Source organism: Sebastes umbrosus, chromosome 13 (genome assembly GCF_015220745.1).
Source record: "Sebastes umbrosus isolate fSebUmb1 chromosome 13, fSebUmb1.pri, whole genome shotgun sequence".
Lineage (NCBI taxonomy): Eukaryota > Metazoa > Chordata > Actinopteri > Perciformes > Sebastidae > Sebastes > Sebastes umbrosus.
In genome coordinates this window covers 6,413,397-6,425,409 of record NC_051281.1, presented here as the reverse complement: position 1 = coordinate 6,425,409, position 12,013 = coordinate 6,413,397, and the positions used below count along the sequence as shown (strand labels likewise).

The 12,013-nt window shown below is 38.7% G+C and overlaps 1 protein-coding gene across 1 annotated transcript; it reads right to left on the bottom strand.

Moving 5' to 3' along the window:
• Nucleotides 1–718: 718 nt before the first annotated feature.
• On the bottom strand, nucleotides 719–11,501 carry tnfaip6 (tumor necrosis factor, alpha-induced protein 6). Its single transcript, XM_037790863.1, has 6 exons — nucleotides 11,349–11,501; nucleotides 8,563–8,700; nucleotides 7,697–7,858; nucleotides 2,378–2,606; nucleotides 1,465–1,505; nucleotides 719–1,359 (listed from the first exon to the last, which is right to left on the bottom strand). Exons 1-6 carry the CDS (start codon nucleotides 11,446–11,448, stop codon nucleotides 1,238–1,240), a joined length of 792 nt encoding a protein of 263 aa, XP_037646791.1. The 5' UTR covers nucleotides 11,449–11,501; the 3' UTR covers nucleotides 719–1,237.
• Nucleotides 11,502–12,013: the final 512 nt, after the last annotated feature.

Here is a 12,013-nt window from a genome sequence, read left to right as displayed (position 1 = left end):
AAAAGGCAGTAAAAAAAGTAAGTGGTACAAAATATAAAGTACAAAAAATATACCAGATATAAAAATACAAGGAGATGAAGAAAACTGTTAAGACTGAATATAGTGCAGAGTAACAGCTGAGGTACGGGACTATTAAAAAAGTGAATATAGTGCAAAAAGTGATATATCATTTGGTCAATTACGTGTCAGAAAATTGTCCAAAATGTCCACAACAGTTTCCTAAAGCTCAACGGGAGGTCCTCAGAAGTCTTGTTTAGTCCAACCAACAGTCCAACATTTTAAAAACGTATTCACTTTACAATTATATAAAACAAATGAAAGAAGCTTAAAAAAAAAAATTAAAAAAAACCTTTTAAAAAACTACTTCAATGATTAATCAATTAGCAAAATAGTTAGGCTATTTGTAGTTAATAATACATCTGTAGCAGTTAATTGATTAATTGTTGAAGCCCTACTTGTAATCAAGAATTAAATCTCTCTCTGATAGTTGGAGTGTAATTTCATTATAAACTGTGAGAAAAGACTGCACAGCATCTTAATGTTTCCTAATTGTATGTTAGTTTCTTCATCTTCTCTTATGAACAACAAAACAAACATGTGAAAGATGTGCAAAGTCTAACATGGTTTTGTGCCTGCACTGCAGTTGAAGTATAATTAAGCAAATTAACACAAAAAATACATTAAAAAAAAGGTAAAAGTAGTAAATACAGGAGACATCTTTCTCTCAGATTCCCTTTATTTAGGCCGAAAGAATCAACTTAATTTAATTTCACAAATTTGCAAAATACAAGTTTTAGAAAGGGGGGTAAATTATACAACATTATCAATCCATCAGTACAGTAGGCTTTTATGAATAGCTTATAATGGAGGTGTGTATAAAAAATGGTAATGGATCATAAAAGGTGCAGAAATGAGACACTGAAAAACAAAGAAGCAACACTTAAACCAAGATGCCTATTCACAAAATACCCAGGTCGATACAGTAGTTAAATATAATTGGAATAACTAGAAACCAGATTTGTTTTCTATAGAGTAGCCTCAGGAGAGGTGACCACAGAGTTGTTTATTTTATCTAAAACATCAGAAATGTCAGAAACTGCGGCACAATTTAATGCCTAATAATATAATTAGTTGGAATAATGACAAATAATCTCTTTAACCAGCTGTGAAAACATATTTTAACTACAGTAAATGATGAATACAGCAACAGGATTCCATCAGTGTATTAAACCGTCGGTCAGTCGAAGATGTGGGTTTGATTCTGTAAAGGCAGCGACGCATTAACGGCGGTGTATTTTAACTGGAAGCCGCCGCCTATGACTGAAGCATCAGTGAGGAACTTCAGCGTCATCACGTTTCCTGTAAAAACAAGAGCATCAAAGACAATAAGAGACTTGTCTGTGCGCAATAACATAATGTTTCCTTGTGTATGTTTCTTAATATGACACGATGAGGACAACTCACCTGTACTGATCATATCTTCAGGTGTGTGTTCGCCACAGAATCTGTAAACAAACAGATTAAAAAAATGGTACATTAAACTTTCATGTCTCATTTTGACTGAAACATTTTTCCAGGGTCTACTGAATCGTGTACGATGTTGTCATATTATGCTGTTAGCCTCTTTCAAAAAGATCATTTTTTTGATGATTTCTGTTACTATTTTTGCTATCTGATTTCTGATTATGTTGAATGTCTTGAATTGGGCATTACATCAGCATTATGTAATAATTGTATGCCTATATATACCTTGCCCTTGATCATATTGGCCAGATAAAGACTCTGTTTCATACACTGTATATAAGAAGTCACCCACTGGTTTGTGGACTGCCGTTTGGAAGCCTCGAGTTTGGCATTTTGGCCATAGCCATCTTGGTTTGTTGCAACCAGAAGTGACACGAGAGGGTGGAGCTAAGTACGACCGAATGCAAAAGGCGAAAACGCACTGTGAAAGGGTTAAAGTTCTGAGACGAAACCGATAACACTCAGACCGGACAACGCCGCGGTAGCGACCTGTCAATCACAAGGTAGCCACGCCCTAAAGCATCCCCTGCTTTATGGTCTATTTGACTCTAAATGGGACCATAATTTACTAAATGAACATCATGCTGTATTGAAGAAGACTTGAAACTAGTGATTGAGACCTCAACTCATGTTTACAATGTTTACTGAGGTAATAAATCAAGTGAGAAGTAGGCTCAATTTCTCACAGACTTCTTTTTGCAACCAGAGGAGTCGCCCCCTGCTGGCTATTAGAAAGAATGCAAGTTTAAGGCACTTCAGCATCGGCTTCACTTTTCAGACCCGAAAGTTGCCCGCTGGTTTCTGTTTTATAAAGTCTTGAGAGTTTCCCTCTTTTCCCCTCAAAGATCCTCACCTCCCAGCGAAGCCGTTGACGTCATCGTAGCTGTCGTACACCTCCAGGAAATCTGCAAGGCACTCTATGTCATCCTCTATATCAAACTCCCGGAAGTGGAGGTGTATCCTCTGGCCGAGGCGCACACGGATGTGCCAGTAGCAGATCTGTTCGTCTTGATATTCATTTGGGAAGCCAGGAGACTGAATGACCTTCTGCTGTTCTGTCAGCACGCCACCACACTCCTTAGCTGTGGGACACATGAATGGGATCTTAAATCAGCATGAGGAAAACAATAAGATAACTGCTTCTAGCAACTGATACTGTTGAAGGAAATTTAATGTTATTTACATAATTGATAACCTAGATGTTCATCCATCCATTATCTGTAACCGCTTATCTTATTTAGGGTCGATCCCAGCTGACATTGGGCGAAGGCGGGGTACACCCTGGACAGGTCGCCAAACTATCACAACGCTGACACATAGAGACAGATAACCATTCACGCTTACACCTCAACAATTAACAACTAACCTGTGGGAGGAAACCGGAGAACCCGGAGAAAACCCACGCTAACACGAAGAGAATATGCAAACTCCACACAGAAAGGCCCCTAGTCGGATACAAACCTGCGATCCTCATGCTGTGAGGCGACAGTGCTAACCACTACAGCACCATTACATGCAGCCCTAACCTAGATGTGTTTATTTTAATGTCAGTACATACTTGCATGGGTTAATTATAATCATAGAAAAGATAATTAGAGAGGGAGAAGATCACGTTGACCTGTGCATACCAGAGCCTACGTATGAGTTAATTAGGCTCGTTAGTAAAGGAGCTTCAGATGTATAATAGAGCGCCTGGCACCACCGTACTAGAAACAGGCTTGCAAAAGTGACGTACTATTAGATAATCATCTTTGTAATTGTGATTGATATATTGGTTGTCAAGCGAGATTTTCTTACCTATGATTTGTTGTTTCATTTCAAAATATTGGGATCTAGGTACAAGGCATTGCTATATCAGCTACCGTCTGCAATACCTTTTATTGTGGAGAACTATGATCAAAACAATCTCAGGATAATTTAGGTGTTTGTCGCCCGTGTATAAGAAACTTTAAATGGTTGGCGAATTGTAAAATCAACTCTGATATGTATTTATTTTTGTCCTCTGAGAAATGAGAATGTTTACATGCGAGAAATTAACTGTTTAGATTCCCAATACGTGTTCAGTTTATCCAACTAACGCTGCTGCAGCATTTTTTGGAGATGTGATGGAGCCGCTGGCGGGTGCCTTGAGACCGGCCCGGGCGTCGCTTGAGCTCAGCCTGAACAGTCTGCTGATAAAACCATACTTAATCAATTTAGCAGGCAGTATGCAAAACATACTGATTGAGTAGGTAGTATGCAGTATGTTAGTACGCGATTTCAAACACAGTCCGAGTGTTCGGTCCCTATGAACCTGTTAGTGGTTACTTATTTAAAGTTCCAGAAGACTGAACCGAGAGAAGAAAACCGCGACGACACTTCAAAGATTACTCCCAGATTATATAACTGTTTCAAAGAGACTTAAACAAGAAGTGCTGGTCGAGCCAGAAATAAAACACCTAAAGGAACTCCCCACACACAAATTAACATTTCGTCATTGCTGTATCGCAGCTGAAACACCGGGGAAGTTTGTATGTTGCCAACAGGCCCGTAGCCAGAATTTTAAGAGAAATAATTGGGCAATTATTGAACTTTTGGATCCTACATTACTTGAATAATGGTGCACGAGCGGTCATGCAGCAGCTCTAGTGATATGTAAACAGCAATAAAATGTTCCTTGTCATCATTTTATTTTATCTTTTGAACCTTTATTTAACCCGGAAGTCTCTTATGATACGTTAGAGAGACTCCGGGTAGATTAGTTGATTAGGGAAGATTAGTTTACATAGCACAATACCATACAATGCCTGAGACGCATTAAGGAGAGAGAGACTATTTAAATGTGGCGTCTGAATGGCTGGTAGGAAGGTTTCCAAATGAAGTTTGTCTTGTAAATTAGTCCACGTCATGTGATATCAACACCAAAGTCAACCACATGTCCCTAGTGCTCCCTTGCTAACTGTGTTGAAGGCATTACATCTGAAATGTGAAAATGAGTCTATAAGTATACGCCAACCAGAGAGACACATTTTACATCATTACAATAAAAAGCAGCTCTGGACCATAGTGAGCTGAGGACATGTGGATGAATTCGGTGTCTGTGTTCTCAGGCGAAAGGACCACTTTAACTCCCCACACACAGTATTCCTTTACTCAGCTGGTGGGATTGTGCATCTGTTCATGGGAAGCGTTTTGGTTTGGGGGGGGAGGGTCTGTCTCTTGCGTGTGAGCTCTGAATGAATTTAGAATAGGAAAAACAAACGCTTTTGTTGAATGAAGGAAATTAAACACACATGTGGAGACTGGTAACAATGGGCATCAAAAGCTTTTCCACTAGACGTCCTGCAGGGGGAAGACATTTAACGTTGATTCTCATTTGTGGATCATTTAAAAAAAAAAAGCAAGCTTATAAATCCATCACTGGGGCTCAAGCTGGCCGAAATGTCTGAGACACCGAGATGGCTGAATGAACTGGTGACATGAGGAAACTTTAGAGTACACTTTTACAGTATTTACATAGCACTTCAACCTGCTTTATAATAAAAAAGACATGAAAAGCTCTTTGTTTTGGCTTTTACGACCCAAAACTTTATCTCTCACTGCTCTCACTGTACCGTTCTCAGATAAAAAAAGCTGTAAAAAGCCACCTGCTCAGCATCAAACAGCAGACAGAGAGTCTAGCTGGTGAATACAGTGGAGCATTTAGCAGCTACATCACCAGATATTGCCCTCCTCCACATTGATTAGGTGGCCAAACCACCATCAAGGCAACTTTAAATGAGTACTATCTTTACAGTCAGTTTGTTTTTACTTGTGAGACACAGAGAAGACTAATTTCCCTCGCCTTGTGATTTCTGTTGCTGAACTAGTGTTTCTTATAACTCACTGAAGGCACAGTAGCAAGTGAATTCAGATCTGCTTCTCATTTGGGTGTTTATTTCCAAATTATTGCTTTTAAATGCTTTCCAGATACACTTCAAAGGACATGAGAAACATATAAAAGGCTTAATGACATTAATGCACTGAATCATTCAGGCGTGGTGGTCTTTAAAACCACTCAGTTACTCCGCTGACATTTTATCCCCACTGACGTTCTGACTTCCTCCAGGTTTATTCTTGGTCCGACCAAGATAACTCACAGGGTGGGTCTGAGATTGTGGCTTTGAGTCAAGACAAAAAAAAACAAAGTTCTCTATATCATCCCTCACTTTAAACATCCTGAGTGAGTCTGTGGAGCCTCAGACTTGATGACGTTTCTTATCCTGAAGGCCTGGGACTCTGACACCCAACCACGTCATCACTTGCTATTTAAACCACAGTCATCACTTACTCTATAAACCGCGTCATCCCTTATTCTTTAAACCACGCCATCACTTACTCTATAAACCGCGTCATTACTTACTCTTCACCACACAGTTTCTTTTAAGCCATCCAGATATTTTACTTTAGTGAGTACCAGTATCAGTAACACAAGTACTACTACAAGTAAAAGTCCTGCATTTCAAATTTTACTAATCATGTTAGTAAAGATTCAAACATATTAGCATCAAAATGTGCTGCATAAATCAATAGTTTTATATTAACACTCAATTGAACAACTGAGTATAATGTGAAAGCGACTGCTCATGAACCTAGAGAGAATAATTTTCGTCCTTTTATAGCTCATTTTTTTTGGTTTTATGGCCTCTAAATGAATTGTTCTCATTAGCCCCATTTTCATCGAAAAGGTTCTCACGAACTCTTTGACTGTTAGCTGTGTAAATAGCAGAGGTGGGACCAAGTCATTGTTTTGCAAGTCGCAAGTTAGTCTTAAGTCTTTGCACTCAAATCCCAAGTCCTAAACTTTGAGTTTCAAGTCCTAAACAAGTTTTAATGCACTCTTCACCAAATATAGTGCCATTTGCATCTCCATCTGTAACTTTCGACCCACACGTTTTGCATACTGCAATTCATTTTTTGTTGACTACCACATAGTTTTTGTATGCAAAAAAAATTATGTTTGGTACAATTGTTTCCAACTGGCGCTCAGTAACGTAACGTTAGTTCTTCATGGTTCTCTCCTGCAACTTGATTGGATGCTGTTGGATTGGTTTAAACAAAGTGGATCTGGGGAATTAAGTGTTGACTTACTGAGAATGAATAGCGTTAACATTAGTTGATTCAGGAAATTAATTGATTCGTGGCACACTTTTTAATAACATGCATTTTAATCTTTGTTTAAAGTCAACAGATTTGTGACTCGAGTCTGACTCGACTGCCATAACAAGTTTGTACTGTAATGTCAGGGCGGTGTGTCTGTCAGCTTTTATATTTTTAGCTCTTCTGTCTCCTAGTGGCCGAAATGTGATCACACCTCAAAGCACTCATTATGCAGAATCTCCCTCCAGAGTGTTATAAATAGCAATGCATCATATTATTTGAGTTTATTATATGTTTAGCATCCAAAATGTCAAACTACACAGCTGCTGCTGTCAAGTAAATGTGGTGGAGTAGAAGTAAAGAGTTGTACAAAACAGGTAAAGTTCAAAGTACCTCAAAATTAAAAACAGAAACAAAAAACCTTAACTTTATTCTTAACAAGAATATCTGGTTTTATGTTGCCTCCCTTTCCGCTAATGAGCACATACAGACCTAACAACAGTGCTGCTGCTGTTTTGGTAATTATTGTGAATTTAGGACAGTACACTGAGGAGTGTAATGCCATCCTAACTCAGGATTCCTAGATCCCTAAATTGGGATGCTTCTGTAATAGCTAAAGATAAGCTAAGATAAGATAGGATTTTTTTCAAAAAAGCTATTGAAACTGTACTACTTACATTCTGTAATACCAAAAATCCTAAATGTCATCCTAAACTGAGATAAGATAAGATATCAGACTTTCAGGCCCCTGAAAACCAAAACAATCAGTAGAAATCTCCGTAGAGCTGAGGGGAACTGCACATTCAGCTGATAATACGATACGATACGATACGATACGATACGATACGATACGATACGATACGATACGATATGATACGATACAACTTTATTGTCAGTTTGCACTGAAATTAATTTTGCATCCATACGCAGCTCAGTTTGAGAAAATTATAATAATTCTCTGTGGGCTTGTCGCTATTAATCAATATAAAACTATTGATTAGTGCACATTTAAGTAATTGTTTACTGCTACAGTATGTATAAAACATGCACTCACAGTCTGGGTTGTAGCAGTACACATCCCATTTCTCCTTTCTGTTCTTCCTGACTCCGTAGTCGACGATGCCAATCTTCCCAAAGCCACAGTTGCTACCGCGTTTGACAATGGGGTAGCCGACGTGTCCTTTGTCAAACCATCCAGCAGAACACACATGGAAACCTGATGAAAGAGCAGAAAAATAGTCAGTGATAATAAACTACTGTATTCTGCCAACCAACAACAGAGAGTCTTTCTTTCATCTCTGCCAACAGGGCAGCCTCGACAGTAAAAACCCTGAGAAGAGCTTTCTGGTGGTGTTTGTTATTTGTTGTTGTTTGTTATTTGTGGGGCCTCAGAGTTAAACTTGGAGTCGTAATCAATCAGCAGACCCCAGACCAGCCAGATAAAGAGGGACCTCCCAGGTGGACTGCTGTGGGGAAGCTCAGCTGTAACCGCTGACAGGGAGGTGGATCGAGTGGCTGGATTCACTCTGTGCCAGAGGAACGGTGATGCTACCCACCCACGAAGGTGTTTATAGGCTTTTACAATACTCATGGGGCCTCTTAAAACTGGACAGGGAGTCATGAAACAGCAAAGCACTCGTGGAAAGAAGTGTTTCACCCGCTGCTTCCCAACGACCTTTACCCCTTGAACCTCTTTTTCTATGTTAAAAGCATTCCAGCGGGTCAAGAGATGTTACATCAGACGTGATGTTTAATTGGTTTCATGGGAGAAAGGGACCTTCCCGGCTTTCATGTGGTGTTGGCAATGATGTAAGAGTCTGCCTGTTATGATGAATTATGATCCATACACTTTCTCCTACATTAAATTATTCTCCAGCAGGAGCTTTACATGTGTGCTGTCGATGAGTTTGTGCCACAGACCTATTTGACGAGCCGCCTCCAGTTGTTCATAAGTGGCCAGGTTCCCTCCCTCGTACTTGCAGACAGCACTGGCATCGTAATACGTCAGCTGGTATCTCCCTTTACGTGATTCCCGGTGGTAAACTCCAGCTGCTTGTTCTGTGAAAGAGAGAGAGAGACAATAAATTAGTCAAGAGGTCAAGAGAGGACTGATTGTCTGTGCTGCTGTGGTGACGCAGTCTGGAGCAACCACAGTGCTCTGCACTGTTTTTAGTACAAGTTTGAGGGACTTGTACTTTACTTTAGTCTATCCATTGTATGTAACTTTATATTTCTACTCCACTACATCTCAGAGGTACTCACAGGGACTTTCACCCAGGAGAAAGCTGTTGGTGTCCCGTGTGAAGCCACAAGTCAAAGTTGATTTATTTGCCACGTAACTTCCGTTCTTAAGTAACGCCACTTCTGGTGTTTCTAAATTTGTTTCTATGTACACAAATCAAATAGATTCAAATTTGTGACTATTTCACAAACTGCCGTGAGACTGTGTTGGTGAAAACCATTTTATCTACAAATGTGTCGATGTTGAAAGTTTGTGATACACTGAAGGATGAAGTGTTCCTTTATGTGCTGAGAAAATCCTGCTACTTCTTAAAGCTGACTTTTTAGAGATACGTGGTTCTCACAGGAGATCGCCGCTACAAACATATGATGATCTTATAGGATATGATACATTGCTGTAGATTAAATCAGTGGTTCCCAAACTTTTTTCACGTCAAGGACCCCTAAACTGACACAAATTAGACCACAGACCCCCATTTGATATGAGTTTGTCCCAGGGTCACCCATCTCATAGGATTTTTCTGCAGAAATAGTCATACATTCTGCCATTGTGTTACTTATAACCACTGGATTAAACTACCAAGCAGTGAAGGAGTTCATATTAGCACAACCATAAACATCTACAGCAGTAAAATGCAACATACACATTAATGCATTAGCAATATGAATCCAGAAACACCAGATATAAGAGTAAAACACTGACAGGGAACATTTTACTGCACAACGAATACTTGCTGATGATGCTTACATACTTTAAAAAAGGCAAAACTTTTACTAAGTGGAGTATTTTCTCAGGGCTTATACTTTTGCTAAACACACCCGCGGTGACAATGATCTCAGTGAGAGGGCTAAAGGTTACATTAAGCTAAACATAAAACATGAACGAGGGAGGCTAACTGTGACATTTTTCCACATTTTGGAAGTTCACCAACCAATTTGGCCTTGTCAGTGGGGAGTCCTCTGCTGATCCTGTTTTGGCTTAACGCATGCATGACTGCTATCACTGAGATCACTCAGAAATTAGCCTCAAGGTTGATATTTTGATCTGTTTAACAACCTGAATGTTTTTTAAACTCACAGCTACAGGAACCCACTGCCTTTTCACCCCCATCAGTCTCTGTAAGACTTTTAATAAGGAGACAGAAAACATTGACAACTTCCCAAAGTGAAAAACAAACAAACATGTAATATAGGAGAGAAGTTGCATGAATGTTAGAACATGCTGTGCATGTGATTCAGGTAAACCCAATTATGAAACACAGCTCTGTTCACTCTTGCCTCATAAAAAACATAAAGAATGCATTCATAAAATGAGTTGGAGGTGTGTAGAGCGACTCCTATATGATTTATATTTCAACATGAGGAGAAACTCAAAGCTCTGGTGTCTGGTACCATTTCAGTGCAAAACTAGAAACCCATTCTGTTCTCACAGTAAATAGAAATGAGCCGAATTATCTTGTGACTCTGATTTGTTTGCATTTTGGAGATGAAGTCATTTCCTCCATGTTTACTGGCCTCATTGCCTGCTGCATGCAATCAGCCAAGTCATAAACATGCAGTTTGGCACAATAAGGGACAGCTGCTGGACCGGTGTGTTTCTCTTATATGAGGACATTTATTGCTGTTCTTGCAAAGACAAAAATCTCAGGTAAAAGTACACTGTGAAATAACAGTAAAGAACTGGCAACAGGGTTGCTCTTTATGTTTTAAAATTAACATTATTATACTGTCGCTGAAATTTACAGCTTTGTACTGTTTTTTTTATTAATTTCACAGTATTTTACAGTTAATTTACTGTTTAAAGATACATTATATAGCTGTTTTCCACCTTTCTTTGACATTATCTTACTGATTAGTTTTAATGCACTATTTAGGTTGTATTTTTTACATGCAACATTATTTTTTGCCTAGATGAATAGACTTAGCAGGTTACAGACAGGAATAGTCACACTAAATACAATTAAAGGCACTTGTTAGGAAAAAGGCTATAATAGACTTGTTGACACTTTTCCCAAAATGTCTGTCTCTAGCTGGCTACAAGCACAGAACGCAAACCAGAACAACATGTGAGTGAAGAACAGAGCTAATTCACTGATTTTACAACCATGTACAATGTACAAGCCTCACATGAGCACATCAGGTCCCAGAATTAAAAAAATACTGCATGAAACTGTTACTGATGATACTTTAGACAGTTGATCAGCAGTAAAGTGCTGTTTTTAAAGAATGCATTATAGTTCAGTTAAAAAAAACTATTTATATCTTTTGTATTAACAGTAAAGCACTGTTTTTAGCACTAACAGGTTTATACTGTTGAAATCCTGCTGTAAATTAACAGCAATTGTTTACAGTCTAGTAATCCACTTGAGTTATGACACAAAAAAAGACTCATTTTTCATACACATTTTTTTTCCCCCCCTAACTACAACAACAGCCACAGAAAGAAAAAAAAAACAGATATTTACCCAGCCATATTGAATTATGAAATACTCCGTTTTTGTAGCCCCATGCCTGCGCCTCTTCCAGCAGGAAGCCGAGTGTCCAGAGGAAAGTGAAGAAGCGCATCTTGCAGTGTTCAGTGTTCAGTGTGCAGCTGTTCTGTCCAGATGTTGCCTCTGCTGCAGCTTTATATGCGCCTCTAACGCTGCTGGCTGCCAACCAACAGAGGAGGGAGTCTACTGGCTGTCACTCAAGAAGGCTTATCAGAGGTTAATTAACTACAACTTCTTCTTTTTTCTTTTTTTTAGATTAGATTAGATTATTTTTTTTGCTTACTGGTCACAGAAGTAATCAGATCTAGTCAGAAAGTCTGACTTTAAAGTAAAACAACTCATTATAAAAAATGGATAATTTCAGAAAAATGATGTTTCATTAGCCTACTGGATTATAATAAGTGATATGTAAGCCTCACAAATGTTAATTAACTACAACTTCTTCTTTTTTTAGATTAGATAAGATTAGATTTTTTTTTGCTTACTGGACACTGGGTCACCACTGGTGGAAGAAGTATTCAGATCTAGTAAAAGTAAAAGTAGTTACAGTGTAAAAAATACTGCAAGACCTGCATTTAAAAGTAAAAGTACATCAGTATTCGCATTAAAATATAAATGTCTGACTTTAAAGTAAGAGA